The sequence below is a fragment of the Peromyscus maniculatus genome, chromosome 3 (assembly GCF_049852395.1).
Source record: "Peromyscus maniculatus bairdii isolate BWxNUB_F1_BW_parent chromosome 3, HU_Pman_BW_mat_3.1, whole genome shotgun sequence".
NCBI lineage: Eukaryota > Metazoa > Chordata > Mammalia > Rodentia > Cricetidae > Peromyscus > Peromyscus maniculatus.
This window is the reverse complement of record NC_134854.1, coordinates 150,549,669-150,573,714: the sequence shown is the minus strand read 5'-3', so window position 1 is coordinate 150,573,714 and position 24,046 is coordinate 150,549,669. Positions and strand designations below refer to the sequence as shown.

Below are 24,046 nucleotides of genomic sequence, written 5' to 3'. Positions count from 1 at the left end.
GGTCTCCCATGGATATCAACCTAACATGGCGTATCAAGTTGCAGTACGACTAAGCACCTCCCTTTTCATTAAGGCTGGGCAAGGTAGCCCAGTATGAGGAGTAGGGTCCCCAAATACAGGGAAAGAGTCAGAGACAGACCCTGTCCCCACAGTCAGGAGCCCCACAAGAAGACCAAGCTCCACAACTGTAACATCTATGCAGAGGGCCAAGGTCAGTCCCCTGCAGGCTCCCTGGTTGTCGGTTCAGTCTCTGTGAGCCCCTATGAGTCCGGGTTTGTTGATTCTGTGGGTTTTCTTGTGGTGTCCTTGACCCTTCCCGCTTCTAGAGTCCTTTTTTCCACCTCTTCTGCAGGATTCTCCTAGCTCCACCTGATCTTTGGCTGTGGGTCCACATCTGTAAAACAAATCTTTTAAATAGTTAGATGAACTGGCCTGCATCTGTAGTCGCTCTCCTATGGCAAGATGGGGAGGTCATTCAAAAGCAGAGATGAGAGATGCCCCCCTCCTCCAAAGCAAGGTAGAAGGCAAGCGCCAACTCCTCAAAATTGTTCTCCGACCTCTACATGCACACCAAGGCATGTGTGTGTGTGTGTGTGTGTGTGTGTGTGTGTTCACCCTCTAACCCCCCAACCCAGATATGCGTGTGTCCGTCACACCCTCAGGCGTGCTCATGCGTGTGTGTGCACACATGGGTGCTCTCTCTCTCTCTCTTGCACACGCACACACGCACACACACACACACACAACAACAAAAACACACTAAAATATATTTCATTGGCTCTGTGGCCCTGGCTCTGCCTGGCCTTGGGTCAGGTGGGTCAGTCTCTGGACAAGGGGACAGGAGCGTCCTGCTCCATTGGATGACTCACCTGGCCTGCGTGAAGGCTGGTCTCACTGTGAGCCAGACCCGGCTTACCCTGGTCTCTTCTTACCAGCTTGGGGGCGGCCAGCACAGCTGGGAGGTATAGATAGCTCTGAGCTCACTGCAGTGTGTGGGGCAGGCCCCCTGGGAGGCTGACTCAGACCTCCTCTGGCTCTGGCTGTGCTCCTCTGCTCTTCTCCTCTTCCCCGAGGGACCTGTTGTGCCCTGTCCTCACCCCTAGTCAGCTGCCAGCATGCCCAAGATCCTCGTCTTTACACTTCCTGCATGCGGAGATCATTTCCCAAGTGGACCAGCCAGTGGGGCCGTAGTCGGCTGACAGCGGATCCTAGAGTTGGGGCCGTGGCCTTTAGTGTTTTGAGGATGGGGATTAGTCCTGTTACCAACTCAGGCCACCTTATACCAGAGCAGAAGCCACTGCCCAGAGCCAGGCAGACATGCAGATGACATACAGAGCCGCAACACAGATTAACACCTGTTATTTCTGAGCCGAGGCACCCATACTTGTTGGCTGTGGCCCCCCACTTGAACGCCTCCCATCTCCCCTGGACCAGCTCCCATGCCTGGGGTGCTAACCTCCTGCTTGCAGCTCCCTGCACTTTTGGCCTGTCACTGTGTGACCCTCACTGTTATTGCCCATCCTCCTCATTCTGACCTCCTTTGCCTAGCCTGGCCACAGGTCCCTGGGAACAGGGAGTAAAGAGAGACTTCTTCACTCTTGGCTGCATCCGCCCTTGCCTTCCTTCCTCTCCTTGGCAGCCGAATTGAGTGGTCACCTTTCCCCTCCTCGCTGAGGCTGGCTCCTTAATTCTTTGCATCTGTTCTTTCTGGTCCTAGCCTTCACTTACCTGGAGGTGGCTCTTGTGTGGCTGTGTCTCCCTGCCCTGCCTTCATTCCCTGCCTCTTGGATTCTCTGCTGTGTCCCTGGCCTGCCTCTATGTTAGTCTTAAGAAGCATCCATCTCGAACCTAGCCGGAGTGGGGGGGGGGGGCTGGCGAATTTCCGTCCTCCATGGCTCCATGCTAATGAGATAGACAGGAGAAATACCCCTTTTGAGTGACCCAGACAGGCATGGAGGGTGTAGCCAAGAACTAGAGAGGGCTGGGTTTTCTTGGACATTTCTGGAGGGAAATGGAGTCTGATCTGGGGGTAGGGGTAGCAAATGTGCTCTGGGTGAAGGAACTGGAGCGCTGCACCAGCTCAGAGGATTTGACATGGTGACCCACGTAGAGCATCTAAATCAACACTTATCGGGAAAGGACCTCTCGGGTAGATAGAAATGAGTGACATACCTGTTGAGAGGGAGACTCTGGCTGGGCCTTGGCGGCTAGGGTCTTGTCAAGACTCTCTTTCCTGAGGGATGGGGCAGAGGCTGGGTGCTCAGCCTGAGCCTGAGCCTCTACCCTGTCTTAATGCCATCACATCACTCCTTGGCTTCCTAGCTTGCTTTCCATTGCTGTGGTGAAGCAACCTAGGAAAGAGTTGGTTTGACTTTCAGGTTCCAGTCGATCATCAAGGGAAGCCAGGACAGGAACGCGAGGCAGGAGGAACCAACCGCGAGGCAGGTACTGAAGCAGATACCATGGAAGGGTGCTGCTTACTGGCTGGCTGCTCATGGTTTGCTCAGCCCGCTTTCCCATACAACTGAGGACCACGAGTCCACGAGTAGTAGCATCACCCACAGTACAGGCCAGTCTGATGGAGGCAATTGTTTGCAGTCACAGTTCCATTTTCCCAGACAACTCTAGCTGTGTCGAGGTGGCAAAAAGCTAAAAGGATGCTGGGGCTTTTGCCCTTTTTGTTATTATTGCCCTTTGTGTTTCCAGCGCTTCCGTGGGCCTCTTAGACCACCACCTCTCTCGGCTTCTAGAAGCCTGTGGAAGGCTAGGTTTCTTCTACTTATGTCACCCTGCTAGCAGGTGTGATCTGGAGCAAGACTTCCTTTATTTCATGGCAGGAATATGGATGTCAAGCTGTTTGTATGGGTAATAGTCAGGACTGTTAAATAGATTCACAGTTTTTCTTGATTATTTTTTTGTCTTTAAAAATCATTATTTCCGGGGCTGGCTCCGTGGGTAAGAGCGCTTGCCATGCAAGTGTGAGGGACCTGGGTTCAAATTCTATGTACAAAGTCAGCCATGACCACAAGTGCCTGGTGTGCAGAGACAGGAGGATCGCTGGAGCTTGCCAGCCCGTCTCCATATGCATTGAGAGACCCTGTCTCTAGGGAGTGAGGTGGAGACTGACAGAGCAGGACATCCAGCATTCATGTCTGATCTCCGTAGTTGGGTGTACACACCCGAGTGCACCTAACATATTAGTATTTTAAATTACACTTCATTGGTTTATTTTGTGTGGTCGTGTCTGTGTGTGTGTGTGTGTGTGTGTGTGTGTGTGTGCGCGCGCGCGCGCGCTCCCGTGCCCTGGCATGTGTGTGGAGGTCAGAGGACAGCTTTCAGGAGTCAGGACCCTACCATAGGGTCCCGGGGATCAAACTGAGATCATCAGGCTGGAAGCAGATGCCTTTACCCACGAAGCCATCTACCTCACCAGCCTCCCACCCCTAGATTAGGTTTTTATGGTGCTGAGGATGGAACCAGAGTCTTTTGTACTCTTGCAAACACCTTAGCACCGGGTCCCAGCCCCAGCCTGGTACATTGGTATCATTGTGCAGCCAACGTCACTGTCCATTTCTAAAACTTTTTCATCACCCGAGAATAGAAATTGTACCCATCAGACAATAACTGCTCGTTATTTGGGGCCTTAGCAGCCATGATAACAACATCTATCTTTCTTTCTTTTTTTTTCCTTTTCCTTTTTGGTCTTTCAAGACAGGATTTCTCTGTGTAACCCTGGCTATCCTGGAACTTTCTTTATAGACCAGGCTGCTCTCGAACTAACTCATAGAGATCCACCTGCCTCTACCTCCCGAGTGCTGGGATTAAAGGCGTGTTTTGTCTATCTTACTTTTTATCTCTGTGGATTGACCTCAGAACAGTAGAATCCCAGTTTACTTCAGTGTTAGTGAAGGCGTGGGTTTGTTTGTGTGTGGAGGGTAGAAGGCAGGGTTTGCTCCATACGAAACACATGACCTACCACAGAGCCACAGCCCTAGCCCGAATGTCTGGCTTGCTCGCCCATCGTCAGCCAAGGGACTTGGGTGTTGCTGTGTCCTTTGGCTGTTATGACACTGCTAGTGAGCATGAGTGTGTCAGTGTCTGAGCCCGTCCCTGCAATTCCTTTGGGAATCCAGGAGAGGAAGGAACTGTTGGCTTCTATGGAGATTTTTATGTTTAATTTTAAAAACAAAAAGCAATGTTTAGCTGGGTGTAGTGGTGCATGCCTTTAGTCCCAGCACTCAAGAGTCAGAGGCAGGAGGATCTCTCTGTGTCTGAGGCATGCCTGGTCTACATATGGAGTTCTAGGACAGCCAAGGCTACATAATGGGGCCTTGCCTCAAAATAAACAAGCAAACAAACAAACAGACAAATAACAATGTTCTGGGCGGTGGTGGCGCACGCCTTTAATCCCAGCACTCGGGAGGCAGAGCCAGGCGGATCTCTGTGAGTTCGAGGCCAGCCTGGGCTACAGAGTGAGTTCCAGGAAAGGCGCAAAAGCTACACAGAGAAACCCTGTCTCGAAAAACCAAAACAAACAAATAAATAACAATGTTTACTATCATTTTCCTTTTGCTGTGATAAAATACTCTGACAGAAACACTTCAGGGAGAGAGTTTGTTTGGCCTAAAAGTTGAAAGTTACAGTCTACTGTGAAGGGGAATCACGTCAGCAGGAGTTTGAGGCAGCTCGTGACATTATGTCTACAGCTTAGAAGTAGAGAATGGTGAACTTCTAAATTTAAAAAAACTTGAAGTTTTATTCTATGCACGTGGGTATTTTTCTGTGCACTATGTGCATGCCTGTTGCCTATGAAAGCCAGAAGGAGAGCATTGGTCCTGGGACTGGAGTTCCAGGTGGTCCTGGGCAAGCGCGTGGATGTTGGGAATTGAACCTTCATCCTCTGGAAGAGCAGCAAGTGCTCTTAACTTCTAAGCCATCTCTCCAGGCCAGAGAATGTGTGTGTGTGTGTGTGTGTGTGTGTGTGTGTGTGTGTGTGTGTGTGTGTGTGTGTGTGTGTGTAGGGGGGCACATTCATGTCGTGGCACTCTCACGGAGTTCAGAGGATGACCTGCAGCTCCCCCAGGTTGCTGGTTTTCCTCCTCTGCCATGTAAGCCCCAGGACCCGAGCCTGGGGTGTCAGCCTTAGCAGTACGACCCTCACCCACCGTCTCAACAAGCGGTGAATTCTTGTGCTTAATTTTCCTTCTCTCCTTCCCATGTTTCCAACTCTAAGGTGCTGCCCTTTTAGGGTGGCTCTTTCCAACGCAACCTAGTCAAGATAATTCCTCACAGGCAAGTCCTGAGCCAAACTAAATCTAAGTAAATCAATTCCTTTCGGGTGTGCCTGGTGGCGCCCTCCCTAGTGATTCTAGATCAAGTTGACAATCAATAGTAACCGTTTCCCTTAGCGAATGTCCCACTTTATACCCACCCCCACCCCGGCGAGGCAGAAGGTTCCAGTCTTTCCACATGCTTGCCAGCCTTGTTATTTTCCCTTTTCTGTCATAGCCGTGTGAGTAGGTGTGAGGTGGTGTCTTGTGACAGCCATGCTCAGTGTTGCTGAACACCACTTCACAGGGACACGATCTGTGATGCGATTGTGATGATGAGCGCCCCCCGGAGTTAGGAGAGGGGCAGTGCAGAGAAGACGCAGCCCTGAGAGCAAAAGTCCTTTCTCTCAGCAAGCTCCATGTTTAGTAGGGACCGTGGCACGGAGCTCAGCCAAGGAATGCGAAGGCCCAAACCTTCAGCTGAGGAGTGGAGGTGTGAATGGGCATGCGTACCTGTTCAGGGAAAGCTCTGGGGGGTGCCAGCCGGCATGCCAGCCGGCAAGGATTTCACCAGAAGTCTTGGGGCCCATTCAGGGATGACAGAGTTAAGTCCCATTGCTGTGGTCGCCTCTCCACAAATAAGCTCCTCCCCCAGCCCTCTGCCGTCCGTGGATCTTGGACAGACTCTCCTGCCATCCAGATTAGGGCGTGGCTTCTCCTTCCTGAACCCTAGCCTACACGAGGGGGTGATGACACACAGAGCTCAGAGAAAGGGCTGGCTCTCTGGAGAGACCTCGAGTGGGTTCTTTAGATTCTCGGCCCATTTCGATGTTTAAAACTGGTTGCATTCATTATGACATACGGCAAGATAATATAATGGGATAGTAAACAGGAACACCAATTAAGAGCAGGGCCCGACAGTCTGGGGAAGCATGGCTGACCGCCCTGGCCTCCCACTAAGCAGCTGGTCCTTTGCTTCCTTGATGCTGTTTTTATGGCACGGCGAAAGGGCTGGTGTGGAGAGAGCAGACTGCCTGCCTCGGGAAATGAGACGTAGAAGTGACTGTTCCAAGTAGGATTTTGCAGATGGGACAGCAAATCTAGTGGACTTGTGTCTAAGCCCAGGCCCAGGCTGATCTGTGCCACTTGTGGGAAGCAAAGAGGTCATGAGAAGTCCACGGTAATTCCTCGTCAGAGGTCCCCACCCTCAGCCTGAGGTCAGGCGAAGGCACTCCCCACTTCTTCTTGGGCAGTCGTTCCCATGGTGGGCCATGGATCTCAGCTGTGTGTTCTGGCTGTTGGACACATGTTCTCTAACAGATGGGTCTACCATCTGTCTGGTGGGGATATCCTTCCCAGCCCCTCCCAGGTCCTCTCTGGGGTGGGCCAAGACCACCTGCCACATTGCAATGTTCAGCCGCTCAGGGTCTCCTCTGAAGGCCAGGGTGGGCTCCTGCTTCCCTGGTTTGCAAGCTCAACTGTTGAGGGGCCTGGCCGCAGAGCTGGGCCGGGACATGTGTCTCTCTCCCTCTGAATTATCTGGACTTTCTGTCCTGACCTCCCTCCTTCCCTCTCCACCCCCTTCCTCCCTTTTATCTCCTTTGGTGGGAGATGTCTTTGAGACATACCACTGTATAGCTCAGGCTAGCCTTGAACTCACTGTAGTACAGGCAGGCTTCCAACTAAAAGTCCTCCTGACTCAGTGCTGAGATCATGGGTGTGCTCCACCACTCCTGGTGCTCCTACAGGTTTCTTCTTGCCAAGGCTCCTTTTTACTACATGGACATACATGGACGTTCCCTCTCCAGGACCACATTCCTGCCTCCCACCCCCACCGCCCCACATGCTTTCCATCCTGCCTAGCCATCTCTTCTCTGCCCCTAAGTAAATCCATAAATAACTAACTCTTTCAAATGAAACAAAAAAAGGAGAAATAAAATAAGAGGGTCTGAGGCCAGTCTGCATAAATTTGAATCTCAGTCACTTGTGATCCTGATCTCGAATAACTTACCAGACCTCCCCATCTGGAGCATGGAGGTGACCCACCAGCTGCAGGGAGCTGTGTGAGGATGTAACACAGGGGTGCCCATACAGCTGTGACTCCACAGCTGACCTTGTGTAAACACTTCTGCTGATAACACTGCCGAGTCAAAGGGAAGAGGTAGCTGATGGTTGCTCTGTGTATACTGGTGTGGACTGGATAACAACCAGTCCTGGAGGCGGCCTGTGGCTGCAGTGACCTTTCCCATGTGGCAGGAAGGAAACTCTGTTCCTCTTGGCTCCAAACACCCTCAGAAACTCCACTTCCATGCTGGGGCATTCACCTCTGCCAGGGTCTCCTGTGGCAGAGGGTTGATGGCCAGAGGTGAACGGCACAGGGACAGGAGAAGGCAAAGCTGTGGACAGCATGCTGAGCAGACAGAGAGGGCTGGGCACGGTGTGACCAACCCTTAACCGTGGAATTAAAAATGGCAGCTCACAGGAGAGAAGGGAGAATTTGGGCTGCTGGAGGCCGGGGAATGTGGAGATGGTGGTCCATGGTTCAAAGATCCCACTGAGCAGGAGGGAGCTTTCCAGATACAGCAAGGGGTATACCTCAGAATTAGTGAGAGGTATTTTCTCTTTTTAGATTATTGGCTTGGGGTCTTGTTTTATAGCCCTGACTGGTCTGGAAATTTATGTAGTCTAGTCTGGTCTTTAAATCAAAGTGCTCTTCCTGCTTCTCTCTTGAATTACATACCTGGCTAAATTTTTTTAAGGAACCAGGGGTGGTAACACGCTTGTCATGCCAGCACTGGGGAGGCTGACAGCGTCGGCTTTCTGCACTGAGTGCTCCCCTGGGCTTGGAAGAGCGTCTCAGCTAGTTCCTATGGTGGCCTGTCCTGTGAGAGACATTTCCCAGCATCCCCTTGGGCCTGGCTCAGTACCACAAGCAATTGGCCTGGACAGTCATCACTCCTATGTCTGTTAATGGATAGTCTGGGTGAGATTTTTTTTTCCAGCTTGTTTTGTTATTTAGCAAATAGGTGGAGTGACCAGACTGTTACAGAGAGGTGGGCTTACTCTGATTGTGTGAGTTGACATTACAAGATTCCCTGCTTGCCTGTGCACCTACCACACCCCTAAACTTCATTCCTCATAATTCAGGCTGGCCTTGCTGTGTTCCTGAGGATGACCCTGAACTTGTTTTTTTTTTAGACAGGTTTTCTTTGTGTAGCCCTGGCTGTCCTAGAACTCAGCTCTGAAGACCACCCAGCTCTGCCTCCTTAATGTTTGGATTAAAGGTGTGCACCACCACCGCCCACCAGACTCTGAACTTCTTCTTTTTTTTGGTTTTTCGAGACAAGGGTTTCTCTGTGTAGCTTTGCACCTTTCCTGGATCTCGCTCCGTAGACCAGGCTGGCTTTGAACTCACAGAGATCTGCCTGGCTCTGCCTCCCGAGTGCTGGGATTAAAGGCCTGTGCCACCACTGCCCCGCCACCGCCGCCACCCAGCTGAACTCCTTCTTAAAGGAAGTTTGAACTAAAATTTCTAAAAAAAATTACATATTTATTTTATTTTTTAAGTTTAAATTCCATTTACTTATTTGTGTGGATGGATGTGGGTGGATGTGGGCGTGCCACAGTGTGCATATTGAGATCAGAGGAGGACTCCCCTCCCACCAAGTGGGTCCTGGGAATTGAACTCAGGTCGTCAGTCTTTATAGCTAGCACATTTACCTGCTGAGCCACTTTTGTGACCTCTGATTATTTAGATTGGTTGGTCGATGTGTGTGTGTGTATAGGCACACACATGCTACAACATGTACGTGGAAGTCAGGGGACACGTGGGTAGTGTTGATTTTCTCCTCTCACCTTTACAGCTCTGGTTGTTAGGGCTATGGAGCAAATGCTTTTACCTGCTTTGCCACCTGGAGACCCTGATGACCTTGAACTTTTGATCCAACTGCCTCCATCTCCACAGCGTTAGAACTATAGGCACGGACGTGACACCTGATTTATGCAGTGTTAGGGGGCAGGGTTGAACATCAGGCTTCCTGCGTGACAGTTGAGCATTCTTACTGAGCTGTATCATCTCTCCATGATGTTTGTGGTTGTTGTTTTGAGAAAGGGTCTCACTGTGTAACTCTGGCTGATCTGGAACTCACTCTGTAGACCAAGTTGGCTTTGAATTCAGAGAGATCCACTTGCCTCTGCCTCCTGAGTGCTGAGATTAAAGGTGGATACCACCACTCCTGGCTCTAAGATTTTTTTTTTCTAATTTTTTGAATCTGTGTGTGCCTGCATGAATTTATGTGAACCACATCCATGTAGGTCCACATTCTGTAGGGTGCTGGGAACTGAACCTGGGTCTTTTGCAAGAATAGTAGTAGATGCTCTTAGGTCACTTAGCCATCCTTCAGCCCTCCCCCCTTTTAAACACAGGGTCTTGCTCTGTACTCCAGGCAAGCTTAGGACTTGCAGCAATCCTCCATTGGGCCAGGATTGCAGGTGTGAGCCACCACGCCCAGATCCTAAACCTTTAAAGTTTGTTTTTTTTTTTTTTGGGGGGGGGGTTGTTGTTTTGTTTTTTTTGTTTTTTGAGACAGGGTTTCTCTGTAGCTTTGGAGCCTGTCCTGGACTAGGTCTGTAGACCAGGCTGGCCTCGAACTCACAGAGATCTACCTGGCTCTGCCTCCCAAGTGCTGGGATTAAAGGCGTGTGCCACACCGGCCCAGCTGTTTTTAAATTTTTGATAAGTAGGTTTATTTAGGAAAATTAGGCAGACAACTCCCAAGATTGGGAGGAGCTTCAAGGGAAGAATACCTTTAATTTAAGAAAAATAATGTGTGTGCGCGCGCGCGCGCGCGCGCGCGTCCAGCACATTTATCCATAACACACATGTGGAAGTAAGAGAACACAGCGGTGGTGGCGCACGCCTTTAATCCCAGCACTCGGGAGGCAGAGCCAGGTGGGTCTCTGTGAGTTCAAGGCCAGCCTGGGCTACAGAGTGAGTTCCAGGAAAGGTGCAAAGCTACGCAGAGAAAACCCTGTCTCGAAAAACAAAAAACAAAAAAAGGAAGAGAACAATTTTTGAGAGTCATTTCCTTTCTTCCACCACGGGTTCTGGGAATCAAAACTCAGGTGTCATGCATGGCACCTCCTTGTCCCCTGAATTTAATCTTCAAGGCATCTTTTTTTTTTTTTTTTTTTTTTTTTTTTTGGTTTTTCGAGACAGGGTTTCCCTGTGTAGCTTTGCACCTGTCCTGTATCTCTCTCTGTAGACCAGGCTGGCTTTAAACTCACTGAGATCCGCCTGCCTCTGCCTCCCAAGTGCTGGGATTAAATGTGTGTGCCACCACCACCTGGCACTTCAAGGCATCTTATTGGAGTGTCAATGACATGTGCTTAAAGCGTACATGGTGATAAGTTTTGGCAGATGTGGGCACCTGTGAAGATATTGCCACCATCAAAATAGTAAGCATCCATCAACTGTCCGAGAGGTTAGCTTGTTTTCCTTTCAGTGTTAATGACAGAACCTAGGGCCCTGTGCATGCTAGGCAAATGCTCTACCACTAAGGCACACCCTTATCCAAGAATTTTCAGACCTAATTTTGTGTTTGTAGTCTTTGCCTTCTCATTCGTTCTCCTAAAGAGAGTCTCCTGTGTTTTTAATGCCTTTAGCTTCATAGAACTCCCATTGCTTACAGAAAAAAAAACTCGTAAGATAAAAAGTGCCTTGGGAATTAGGAATAGTCTGAAGGCATTGCTTGACTTCATTTAGCTCCCCGATTTGTCTCTGGACCAGTTTCCTGCATATTTGATCTCCTTATCATTCAGTTCTCTTTCTTTTTGCTTTTGTTTGTTTGTTTTTGTTTTTGGTCTTTCAAGACAGGGTTTTGTAGCTAGAGTTTTCCTGCCTTGCCCACAGTCAGGACAAATCTTTGTCAGCTGCTCAGACCCAACCAAGTAAACACAGAGACTTATATTGCTTCAAACTGTATGGCCGTGGCAGGCTTCTTGCTAACTGTTCTTATAGCTTAAATTAGTCCATTTCTACAAATCTATACCCTGCCACGCGGCTCGTGGCTTACCGACATTTTCACATGCTGCTTGTCCTGGCGGGTAGCTGGCAGTGACCCCTTCTGCCTTCCTGTTCTTTTATTTCTCCTCTCTGTTAGTCCCGCCTATACTTCCTGCCTAGCCACGGCCAATCAGGTTTTATTTATTGATCAATCAGAACAACTTGACATACAGACCATCCCACAGCACAGCCAAGTGCAGACCATCTCGACACCTGCACTCAGGCCCGTGGTCCTAATCATCCTCTATGCGGACCTGCTGGGTAAAGCCACGAGGAACCCGAGAACGGGCTCCCATAGGACATACAGAACATCCCACAGCAGGGTTTCCCTGTGTAGTCCTGATTGTCTTGGAATTCACTTTGCAGACCAGGCTGGCTTTGAACTCAAGAGATCTGCCTATCTCTCCCTCCCAAATGCTGGCATTAAAGGTGTGTGCTACCACCACCTGACTGCCATTTGGTTCTTTATTGTTTGTTTAAGAGCTATTTACTGCTGGGCAACGATAGCATACGCCTTTAATCCCGGTACTCAGGAGGCAGAGCCAGGCAGATCTCTGTGAGTTCCAGGCCAGGCTGGGCTATAGAGTGAGATCCAGGACAGGCACAGAAACTACACAGAGAAAACCTGTCTCAGAAACAAAAACAGAAAACAACAAAAAAGAGCTATTTACTGAGAACCTACGGTGTACAGGCAGCTTTTTAAAAAAAATGTATGTGTGGCATACATGTATGTCTGTTTGTTTCCCTGTGTGTTGATATTGGAGTCTTTACTGATCACTCTATTTTGTTCGCTCTCATAACTGAACCCAGAGTTTGCCGATATGGGCTAGTTGAGCTATCCAGCTTGCTTCAGGGGTGCCCTGTGACCACCTTCCAAGCCACCAAGCTTGCCTGGAAGTTATATGGGTTCTGGGCATCCAATCCTCACATGGGTGTTTTATCCACTGAATCATCTCCTCAACCTTCCAGGGAGATTTCTAGGTATCAGATAGAGACAAAAAATAAACACCTGAGTGCATTTCATTCTCAGGGTACACTTTCGGGGGAAAGACAGTACCCAGAATATCAGTACATTGCATGGTATATGGATGAAAGCGGGAATTACAAGAAGGGTAGGCTGAGATGTGCTGGTGGGGAGGGCCATCCTTGCTTGCTCTCATATCGTGGTCAGGGAAGATGTCACAGACCATGGCATCCATCTCCACTCAGGCCATGAGACCATTCCAGACACTGCCAGGAACATGAAGAAGGTGAGGTTCTCTGGTGGAAGGATGGCTAACACAAAGCCTAGTGGGCAAGTGGGCCCAGCATGTTCCAGGAAGCAGCTCAGAATGGCAAATGGTATCAGAGAAGTGACTGACCTGGTGTGTGGGGTGGAGAAATCCTTTGTGTGTGTGTGTGTGTGTGTGTGTGTGTGTGTGTGTGTGTCTATATCTATGTGCCTGTGTTTTGCAGGTTCCTTGTGTCCACTAGGAAAGAGCTCTGCCACTGACCCCAGCTCCCTCACTCTTTATTCCCCTCCCAAGTAACTCTATCTCTTATGTTGCTTAAGCTGGTGTCCGGCCCCTGGCAGAAACAATCCTCCTGCCTCTCAGCCTCCCAAGTAGCTGAGACTCCAGCACCGCCACTACACCTGGAGGAACTTGGACTCTTTTCCTCTGAGGAGAACGGGAAGCCAGGGCAGTACTTTTGGATTTTAGTAGACATGTCAGCTGCTGGGCCGAGAATAGCCTGAAGCAGGGAGCGAGGTGGAGGTGACTAATAATCCAGGCCAGAGCATGGTTGCTTGGACCACAGAACTGAGGTGGGGAGAAGAGGCCTAGTTCTGGGAATATTTTGGAAGTGGAACTGTGATAGACACAGTCTTTCCTTCATCCATGCTTTGATTTCATTCACCTGGTGCCAAACACTGGAGACGTTAACATGTTTGTTTTATGGAACATGGTCTCGTTATGTAGCCCAGGCTAACTTGTGACTCCTGATCCTCCTGCTTCGTAAGTGCTGGGTCACAGGCATGTCGTCACCACCACCACCCCCCCCCCCCACCCACCCCCCCCCCCCCCCCCCGTGCACGCACACACGCCATTCCCAGCTTTGGAGGTACAGATTGGAGTGAGAACAGCCTGAAGCTTGAGTGTATTCTTTTCCTTTGGGGTACTGAGAATCTAATGGGCACAGATAACTCATGAGCTGCCAAGGCGTGAGAGAGAGAGGAGCAGCCCAAGAGCTATTTCCCAGATGATCCCCGAGGTTCTTAACATCCCCTGCCGGGTTGGCTTGTTTTTTGTCAACTTGACAGGAGCTAGTCAGTCATCAGTGAAGGGAGTCTCAACTGAGAAAGTGTCTCCTTAAGATGGACTGGAGGCAAGCCTGGAGGCATTTTCTTCATTAGTGATTAATGTGAGGCCCAGCCCGTTGTGGGTGGTGCCACCCTTAGGCTGGTGGTCCTGAGTTCTCAGGCTAAGCAAGTCATGCGGAATGGCCTCTACATCAGCTCCTGCCTCTAGGATCCTGCCCTGTTTGAGTTCCTGACTTTCTTTGATGATAAACTGTGATGTGAAAGGAGAAGCCAAATAAACCCTTCCCTCCCCAAGTTGCTTTCGTCATGGCGTTTCATCACAGCATGTAACCCTGACTAAGACACCTGCCTTCCCCGTCCCTCCAGCTATCCCACTACTAACGCTGAGACTGGACACCATATCTCCAGGCTTGGATTGGCCTGCGGCTCCCAGCAACCTCTTCTCTGTCACCCCAATTTATCCCTGGCCCTTGTCTCTGAACTCTGACCAGAACTTAGGCTAAGAACGTATTCTCCTTCCTGAGGAAGAGACTGACAGCTACAACAGACCTGTCTTCCTGCTCCTCATCCTGCTTTTAAGAAAAAAAGTCTGGGTTTTCTCGGTAGCCCAGGTTGGACTCAAACTTGAGGCGATTTTCCCACATTGGGCTGCTAAGTGCTGGGATGACGGTTATGGCCACCATGCCTGGCCATAGTTCTCATTCAGCTAGGATTAAGCTCAGCATCCTAAGGCAGTAAAAAATCTGTGTGATCAAACACAGAAGAAAGACTTTAAGCTGGCTTAGAAGAAGGCTGGGTGGAGGTCCATGGAGGGAAGTGACTTGCCGTGGTCCCGGAGTCGCTTTGTAGATCTGCAGGTTCAAGCCTGGCTCCCTAGACCCCACTTTTGTGGTCCTTTTTCTGTAACCAGCCACTGATGACTTAGGCCTCGTGGTTCACAGCTGCAGCACAATCGCCTGTAGTTAGACACAGAGTAGAACTGCTGGACAATCACCTATGGAATGCATTTCCCTGGAAGGCTTTGGGAAGAGACATCTTTCAGGACTCACGGTTTTAGGTGCAGACTGACGCACAGAGCACCGGGGGCCTGATTCTCTACTCCTTCTTTCCTTGGACACAGACAAGCTAGTGCTCCCAGGCCAGCACATCTTCCTGGCAGTTCAAGGCTCTTAATTTGGACTTGGCCACGGGGAAAGGTCATCGTGGGGGCCAGCCTGGCTTCGGCCAAGCTCTCTAGTTACAGCCCCGGTGGCAGGCAGCCGGTTCGCCTCACCTGCCCCTGCCACGCAGCTTCCTCACATGGCCACTCCAGCCTCAGCTGACAGGGCAGGCCTCTGCTATGCCCTCTGGCCTAGATGTAGAGCAAAGAGGAGACAGTTTTTTCTCCTTCAGCCTTCCTCTCGCTCAGCTGATGCCTTCCTCCCTCCCTCCCTCCCTCCCTCCCTCCCTCCCTCCCTCCCTCTTTCTTTCTTTCTTTCTTTCTTTCTTTCTTTCTTTCTTTCTTTCTTTCTTTCTTTCTTTCTTTCTTTCTTTCCTTCCTTCCTTCCTCTCCTTTCTTTCTTTCTTTCTTTCTTTCTTTCTTTCTTTCTTTCTTTCTTTCTTTCTTTCTTTCTTTCTTTCTTTCTTTCTGTCTGTCTGTCTTTCTTTCTTTCTTTCTTTCCTTCCTTCCCTTCCCCCCCTTCCTTCCTTCCTTCCTTCCTTCCTTCCTTCCTTCCTTCCTTCCTTTCTTTCTTTCTTCCTTTCTTTCTTTCTTTCTTTTCGAGACAGGGTTTTTCTGTGTATCCTGAAACTCACTCTGTAGACCAGGCTGGCCTGGAACTCAGAAATTTGCCTGCCTCTGCCTCTTGAGTGCTGGCATTAAAGACGTGCGCTGCCACCACCGGGGCATCTGATGATCTTTGTTCTTTGCTTTTATTCTACCCAGTGGCCGAGGTCCCCCTGAAGCCCACTGTTCCCCAAGCCTGAACTCATCCCTCATCCTCAAACACATCTGTTTCTAGCATACATTGCTCCATTGTGTGGATATGTGCCCCCTAACCTAGGCACTGAGTTCTGTTTAACAGACAGAGGCAGGAGAATCAAGGATGGACATATTTCCGGGCTAGGCAGGGCTAGATAGCAAAACCTTTTCTCAAAAAAAGCAAGTGAATACACACATAAAGCAAAGTAACAACTAAAAAAACAGGCTGAGGATGTAACTTAGGTGGGAGATTGCTTGCCTAGTATACATGATGCTCTAGGCTTGGTTCCCAGCACTCTATAAAACCTGGCGTGGTGGCACATGCCTATTATTCCAGCACTTAAGATATGGAAGCAAGAGGATCAGGAATTCAGAGTCATTCTCAGCTACGTAATGAGTTCAAAGTTGGCCTAGGCTACATGAGACCCTGCCTCAATACTAATAAATAAGAGTAATAATAATAATAACCCAATGAATCTCCTTTGATCTCATTTATAGTAATAGAGGGTGTGGCTGGCTCTTACAGGCTTTGAGAGTCCTGGGCACATAGTATAGCCCCCAGGTGGTGGCTTTTCAGATGTTAGATGAAGCCTGCCACCTGCCCTGAGGCAGAGCCTTGGACTAAAGAAGTTACCTAGGTTTTGGTTTTGGTGAGGCCTGGTTGAGAATTAAGGCCTTGTGCCTGCTAGACAAATCCTCAACACTGAGCTACATTTCCTGGGAGCTTTTTCTGTCTGAAGAGGCAGGCCTCCTCCCTGGCTTCTATTAGAGTCTCAGCACCATGCCTCTCATGGCTCTGTTGCCCATCAACCATCTTGAAGTTCCTCCTCATTTCCAGAGGTAGCAGAAACTGTGGTAGTCTCCTAGGCAAGGGCCAGATACTCCCCACATAGAAAGCCCGGGAGGGGCCAAGGTGTTTAAGGAGCCCCGTGAAATGAGGAGCTTGGGCTGAGGGGCAGTGAGTGGCCCATGTGTCCTGATTCTGCTATTGCCACCAGTCTGTCCAGTGAGGGTGTAGTCTCTTCTCACTACTGGGATATCCCTGTGCTCCAAAGAGCGCAGGGGAGAACTCATGGAGTCCTTATTCCAAGTCCCATCCAAGGTGGGCAGAGTGAGACGCTCACCCTCCAGCACTCCTCACTGAGAGGTTGTGGGTGTTTCTGCAGGTCGGAATGAGCTGATCGCACGCTACATCAAGCTCCGCACAGGGAAGACCCGCACCAGGAAGCAGGTGAGGCCAGAAAGGTTGCCCTACCCACCACACCTGCTCCCAAGGAAGTGGGAGGGGAACCCACTTCTCTGGGTTCCCTGGTCCTTCCCTTCACTGGACAGTCTGAGTCCCTCTCCAGGGTACTAGGGGGAGAAGCAGATCATTGATGTTACCCTGGTGCAGTACTGCCAGGCTCAAGGTGAACTGGGGCAGGCAGGAGTGAGCTCCCCACAAAGGCTGAGAGCCGGGGAAGCGTAAGCTGTGTGGGAGGTAAGGACAGGAACTCTCTCTTTCTGCAACAGGTCTCCAGCCACATCCAGGTGCTTGCCCGTCGAAAAGCCCGGGAGATCCAGGCCAAACTCAAGGTAAGGAAAGCAGTGTCAGCAAACAGAGAACCTTGGGACTTGGGGTGCAGTGGGGGCTTTCTAGAAGTTGGGGCTCTTATTCCAGTTGAGAAAGTCAACCCAGTGGGCTCAGGGGCTCCCACTGTGCTGAGCCTATGTCCTTCCCGCCATTAAGGACAGCCAGGCCTAGCCTGTGGCCTCTCTGTAGATCCATGTCTATGGGTGGCAGTCTCCTGCTGGGCCCTACCTGGGATTTAGTGTAGAAGGGCCCAGACTCAGCATTTCTGTTCCCTCTCTGATCTCTGAGAGGGCAGTTCCATCCCCTCCCCAGATCCCCCTCAGTGTAAAGTCAGTTGCAGGTAGGTCTCCTCGGGAAGACAGTCCTCCAGGACTGTGGACCCAGCGCCTTTTGGGGAGCATTAGGAGGAAGTGAGCTCTCCATCAGGGAGTTAGTTCTTAACCACATGGCCTGCCTGGTCACTTGGGAGGAAAGTCTAACATTTGAACCCTTGGATTAGACCAGTAGATACATCTTGATTGAAGCAAAGAGACTCTTGTTTTATTTTTCTCAAACAAAATCTCACCTCAGTGTGCCTTCCAAGAAGTCATTCTGGTAGCCAGTTTGGCAAAGAGTAGACCAGGACCCCCCCTACCTGTGCACCAACTTCTGAGCAGCCTCTCATACCTAAGGAAGAACCCTGTACTACCTCAGAGCCCAGTCTAAGAGCTGCTGGACTGGACCGGATGACCTCACACTGTCCTGTCCATCACCTCTTTTTTTTTTTTTTTTTTTTTTTTTCTTGTGGGCAGGGTTTCTTGTGTAGCCCAGGCTGTTCTGGAACTCACTCTGTAGACCAGGTTGGCCTCGAACTCACAGAGATCCGCCTGCCTCTGCCTCCTAAGTGCTGGGATTAAAGGCGTGTGTCACCGCCGTCCGGCTTGTTCATCACCTCTTATCTGATGCCGGCCGGAGGTAGAGCCACTGACCTCTGCCTCCTCAGAAGCCACTCCCGCTTCCATTCTTCCAGTCTGGAGCCCAGCTGTCCTCCACACCCCGTAGCTGGGGCTCGGCACCTCCACCCTTTGTTCCCAGGACAGCTGGCCTGCCTGCAGCTGTGAATCCCTCCCTGGAACACCCCCAATCTTAGAGCTGCTTGTTCTCCATGTCCCTCTCTGGTGACAGCAAGGACAGAGTAGCTATGTTATGTTTAGAGTGTCTAGGGGACTGTTCAATTCCTTGAGATGTCTCTACCGTCCATATTTGCTTCACGGAATCATGTCTGCTTGTAACTTGAGACTTGAGGACAACAGTCAGTGGACCTTTAGTCGGGCATCAGGAGGAGCCACAAACCTCGTTTTGTTTTGGTTTTTTGTTTGTTTTGTTTTGTTTTTCAAGACAGGGTTTCTTGGTGTAGTTTTGGAGCCTGTCCTGGATCTTGATCTCTAGACCAGGCTGGCCTCGAACTCACAGAGATCCACCTGGCTCTGCCTCCTGAGTGCTGGGATTAAAGGCGTGCGCCACCACCACCCAGCCCACAAACCTCTTAAAATACCCAGAGTGTCATGTATCTGCTTCTTCTCAGAAGCTGGCCTGAGGACTCTGTCCTACTTTTGAGGCTCCCGGAACCACAGTTATCAAGCTCCGGGATGGACAGTAGGGTGGTCAGACATCCTTAGGCTTGTTGTACCCCATCCCACCTCATGGTCAGGTCCTGCACCCTTCGTGAGCCCCATTCAGTAATCTCATCTGGAAAAGGACAGGGTGATGTGGCAGGGTGATAGGTAGGTAAGGTCCCCTTGAACTGGAGAATACAGGACTCCTGACCCTGCCGTCCGGCCGCTGATGTCATCCTTACGATGTCCTTTCCCCTTCCTCCTGCCTCACATATTGAGGATGTGGTTTCCTGAGCCCTGTCATTTGTTTAGATTAAGGATACAGGAAGGGACACATGTTGCTGGCATGGAACGGATGGAGCTCTCTGGACTCGGGGTGCAGTTGTTAATCTCGGCAGCCTTGAGGATGTGGCCTGCCAGGTCACCTCAGGGAGAGGCCTGCCTGGGAGGGCTGGCCTAAAATATCTTTTCCTCCTGGAAGTACATGACTTCAGTCGTCAGAGACAGCCTTTGAGAACAAGGCCCAAGTTTAGCCACAGAAGGACAGTGGGCAAGGGCGCCCATGACACATCTCACCCACTCACTGCCCTGAGTGGGGAACAAGCCCAGAACATAGCATGGCTTCCATGTCCTCCATAGTGAGTGTAGGCTGCTGCCATGTCCTAACATGTTTCTACTGCCCCGTTGGCTAGCATGGCTCTCTCTGTACCAACCTGGAATGTCTTTGTCATTTTTTTTTCTGTGATGATAGAAAAATTCCTCAGACTGGGTAATTACAAAGTAAAAAACTAGTCATGATTGTATGTGCCTATAGTCTTATCAGGAGGCTGGGGCAGAAAGATCACTCAAGTCCACGTGTTTGAGAACAGCCTGGACAATATAGGCAGACTCTGTCTTTAAAAAGAGGGACACTTGGGGTTGGGGATTTAGCTCAGTGGTAGAGTGCTTGCCTAGCAAGCACAAGGCCCTGGGTTCAGTCCTCAGCTCCGGGGGAAAAAAAAACAAAGAGGGACACTGGGCATGATGGTGTGTGTGTGTGTATAATCTCAGTTACTTAGGGGGATCCAAGTTCAAGGCCAGCCTGGGCATTCCAGTGAGACCCAATCTCAAAATTTTAAACAAAAAGGCACTGGTGGTATAGTTCAGGGGTGGAGTTGTTTCTATAGTATGGGTAAGGCCCTGAGTTCAAGCCTCAGCATCGTGAAAACAGTGGATAGGGCTGTGGATAGAGCAAATGCAGTGGTAGAGTGGGTACCTAGCATGTGCAAGGACCTAGGCTCAGACTCGACACAAAAGGAAAAATAAAAGAGAGAAAGGTTTAAAGAATAGGTGCTTATGGGACTGGAAAGGTGGATCAGTGGTTAAGAGCCCTTGTTGCTCTGGCAGAGGACCTGGGTTCAGTTCCCATACCCACATAGTAAGTAGCTCATAACTGTAGGCACATAACCACCTGTGACTCTAGTTCCAGGGGATCTGACCCCCCTCTTCTGGCTTCTGTAGGTACCAGGCATGTGCATACTGCACACACATAGATCATACATACAGGCAAAACACACACACATAAAACAAATAATTAATAGAAAAAGGAATAGATGCGTCTGTGGCCCGCAGTCTGAAAACACAGCTTAGTATCTATCCAATACCTGAGAGCCTTCTTCCTGCATTAAAACATGTAGAAGGGTACCACCACATGGAGAGCAAGCTAGCACAAGTCATTCTTCCTCTTTTTGTAGACCACTAATGCCATCATGAGGACTCACCCTTGTGACTGCATAATTATCTTCCAAGTGTCCCATCTCTAAATAACCATCAACCTATGAATTTAGGGTAACATTTTTGAGCCACAGCATGGATCTCTCTCCTCTCCTCTCCTCTCCTCTCCTCTCCTCTCCTCTCCTCTCCTCTCCTCTCCTCTCCTCTCCTCTCCTCTCCTCTCCTCTCCTCTCCTCTCCTCTCCTCTCCTCTCCTCTCCTCTCCTCTCCTCTCCTCTCCTCTCCTCTCCTCTCCTCTCCTCTCCTCTCTCTCTCTCTCTCTCTCTCTCTCTCTCTCTCTCTCTCTCTCTCTCTCTCTCTCTCTCTCTCAGACAGGTAGCTTTGGAGCCTGCCCTAAAACTCTGTAGACTAGGCTGACCTGGAACTCACTGAGATCTGCCTGGCTCTGCCTCCCAAGTGCTGGGATTAAAGTCATGCGCCACCACCACCTGGCTTAGACCACTCTCTTAAGGCTAAATTTCTGAGCCCCAGTTCTTCACCTTCTAAGAGGGATCCTGCTGATCCTCTACTTTCCCAGGGGTCAAAGTGCATTAGCGTTTCTCAGGATCCTCAGTATGCTGTCTCAGGCCACACCTATTTCTAGACTTCTCCTGAGTGCCTTCTGGGTAGACACCTCTTGAGCCTCAGGACTACCCTGTATTCATCCTGCCTCAGAGCCGCTGTGTGGACTGAGGGAGATTGCCCTGCAGACTGTTAAGCTACAGAGGTATCTGCCAGCCTTAACTCTTGTCTTATTCAAGGCAGACTTAGTTCTATCAAATTTTCATTCTTAGTTCTATCAAATTTTCATTCACTGTGAAATATTGATTCACTAGGCTCTCCATTTTATAAAGATTGATGGGGCTGGAGAGATGGCTCAGAGGTTAAGAGCACTGCTTGCTCTTCCAAAGGTCCCAAGTTCAATTCCCAGCAACCACATGGTGGCTCACAACCATCTGTAATGAGATCTGGTGCCCTCTTCTGGCCTGTAGGGATACGTGTAGACAGAACACTGTATACATAATAAATAAATAAATCTTAAAAAAAAAAAAAGCTAGAGAGATGACTACTCCTCCAGAGGTCCTGAGTTCAATTCCCAGCAACCACATGGTGGCTCATAACGGTCTACAATGAGATACAGTTCCCCCTTCTGACATGCAGGCAGAACACTGTATACATAATAAATAAATAAATCTTTAAAAAAAAAAAAAAAACAAAAAAACTTTAAAAAAAAAAAAAAGGTTGGGGATTTAGCTTAGCAAGTGCAAGGCCCTGGGTTCAATCCTGAGCTCAAAAAAAAAAAAAAAAAAGATTGTAGCCGGGGCTCTGGGTTCAACGGTAGAGCACATGCTTGGTATGCTGGGTTCCATCCCAACACTTGAAAGAGAGAGAGGCGAGCGGGAGGGAGGGAGGGAAGGAAGAAGAGTGGGCAGTCAGGCAGTCTAACATAGTCCCTAGCCAGTTTTATTCTTCCACAACAGATGAGGAAACTGACCAGAGAAGCCAAGTCCCCTGCTCAGTTACCAGCACGTTAGTACGCCACAAACTTAAATCTGGTCCCCAGCTCTGGCTACTGGCACTGGACAGCTCTTCTGACCCCGAGGCCAGATCATGCCTCCCCTGAGCCTGGCTGGCGGCCCTGCTAAGGCCCTCCCTTCCCATGTCTCCCCAGGACCAGGCAGCTAAGAACAAGGCCCTGCAGAGCATGGCTGCCATGTCGTCCGCCCAGATCGTCTCCGCCACAGCCTTCCACAGTAAAATGGCTCTTGCCCGGGGCCCTGGCTACCCAGCAATCTCAGGGGTAAGTGGGGCAGCCCCGAGCAAGAGGCCAACGCAGCTTTCCTCATACCTTCTCTTCTGCAGAGCTGGGCGCAGTGGCCGGTCTCAGTCCCTCTCTCTGAGCTCTCCCCAGAGCCCGTTCTAAACCATGGCTCTGCTGGCGGTGGAGCCACTGTTTAGGACCTTAGCAACAGCACAGCAGGCCTTTCGAGAGGGGCAAGAGCCTGCTCCCCTTAGCTGGCCAGGTGAAAACTGACTTGGTGTATAGATGAGGAGGCAGAAGTCCGAGGTCTGGGGATGCATCCTGAGGCTTTGACATAGCGTTGTGGAGTCCACACATAGCACCACTCACCCTTAACTCTACTCCTGCTCAGCGTCCCAGCAGAGCCCACCTTCCGTGTGGAGAGCTGATGTCGAGGGACAAACCTGTGCTCAGATTTTGATTCTGTCAGCCTGACAACCAGTCTCGTAGCCATGTCCACATTGCCATGCTTTTGGAATGTTCCAGAAACGGTCCTCCTTCCCAGCCTTTGGGATGCCCCACTTGCTCTGTCTGTCCTCACACGTGGGGAAGGGACATGTCTTGAATTCCACAGGCCTTTCCACCATCCTATTTCATAGGGAGTCTTAGAAGGTACTAGTTGTAAATAGATAGGACATATAATGATTGTGTAGAAGACACTCGGATTACATCATTTCTGGTATTCGAGGTAGGAACCATGTACCTTATGCAAGCTAAGCACACGCTCTACCACTGAGCCCCTGGGTAGATTTCTTGACTTTAGGACCTCAGAACCTTACATGCTGAAGAGCCCTGTGCGTCTCGATGGGAGGAAGAAAGGTGCAGGGTCAGCAAGTCTGGCTCTCCCCGTGGCGCACAGGGAAACACTCCGTGGTGTGGCTGCTGCCTGTTAGCATCAGCCAGTTAAACAGAGGCATTGGCTTTTCCTCCTCCCCCCACTGCTGGAGCGGCCTTTCTTTCTCCTTTTACACCCAGAGGCCTGCGTGGTCTCTCCCTTACAGACTTCCCACAATCCCCGTGGGCTCTGGCCCTAGGCACAGCACAGCCAAGCTGAGTCTATACCTTTTACCTCCACAGTTTTGGCAAGGAGCTTTGCCAGGCCAACCTGGAACGTCCCATGAGTGAGTATGGTTTGATTTCCTACCCCTCACTCCCTGAACTGGATTTGAACCCAGAATTTTTAGGAAATGGAGCCTGGCTTCGGGAGGTGGAGCTGGGGGAGACGGGCTGCAGTGTGAGACCGGCCTTTCCAGGATGGCCGTGACCTTGGGAAAAAGGCTTTACTCCCAGACAGACGTCACCTACTTAGTCTGCAGTGTCCACACTCGGAGTGCCATGTACTGAAGTGCACATCTGGACAGGATATAAGAGAGGCTCTGAAGCTTGATACCCAAAGAGACATCTGCTTGCCCGGGGAGAGGGTGTGAGGTGGATTGTCCCAACATGCATTGCTTCCATGACTCAGACACAAAACCTGAAGGAACTGGCAGGGGTGGGTCCTAGAAACCAACGTCAGCTAAGGCCACCAATGGCCAAGCCACCAGGGCCACCCTGCAGCTCTTCCCTGTGGCTGATGCCTCCTCTCTCATTTCTCCCACAGTGTGAAACCTTTCTCCCAAAACGCCTACACTGTTCAGCCTCCACTGCCTCTGCCAGGTAGGTAGATGGTGCACGATTCCCTACGTGTCACACCCTGTGGCTCCTGCCTCTGGTCCCAGGCTCACAGCACCTGG

The 24,046-nt window shown here is 50.3% G+C and overlaps 2 protein-coding genes across 3 annotated transcripts in view; both read left to right on the top strand.

Annotated features, from left to right (window-relative positions):
• Positions 1–594, top strand: part of Tulp3 (TUB like protein 3) — an 86,228-nt gene extending 85,634 nt beyond the window's left edge. Inside the window, exon 12 of the transcript XR_013050181.1 lies at positions 576–594. The gene's annotated coding sequence lies outside the window, so the exon portion shown is untranslated. The remainder of the gene's footprint in view (positions 1–575) is intronic.
• Tead4 (TEA domain transcription factor 4) overlaps positions 1–24,046 on the top strand; it is an 80,901-nt gene that overhangs the window by 34,854 nt on the left and 22,001 nt on the right. The window contains exons 4-8 of one of the 2 annotated variants that reach the window (XM_042274162.2): positions 16,760–16,824; positions 17,106–17,168; positions 22,185–22,313; positions 23,391–23,434; positions 23,914–23,969. In XM_042274162.2, coding sequence (XP_042130096.1) covers positions 16,760–16,824; positions 17,106–17,168; positions 22,185–22,313; positions 23,391–23,434; positions 23,914–23,969 — 357 coding nt within the window. The remainder of the gene's footprint in view (positions 1–16,759; positions 16,825–17,105; positions 17,169–22,184; positions 22,314–23,390; positions 23,435–23,913; positions 23,970–24,046) is intronic. The other variant, XM_042274163.2, reaches the window with a different exon arrangement.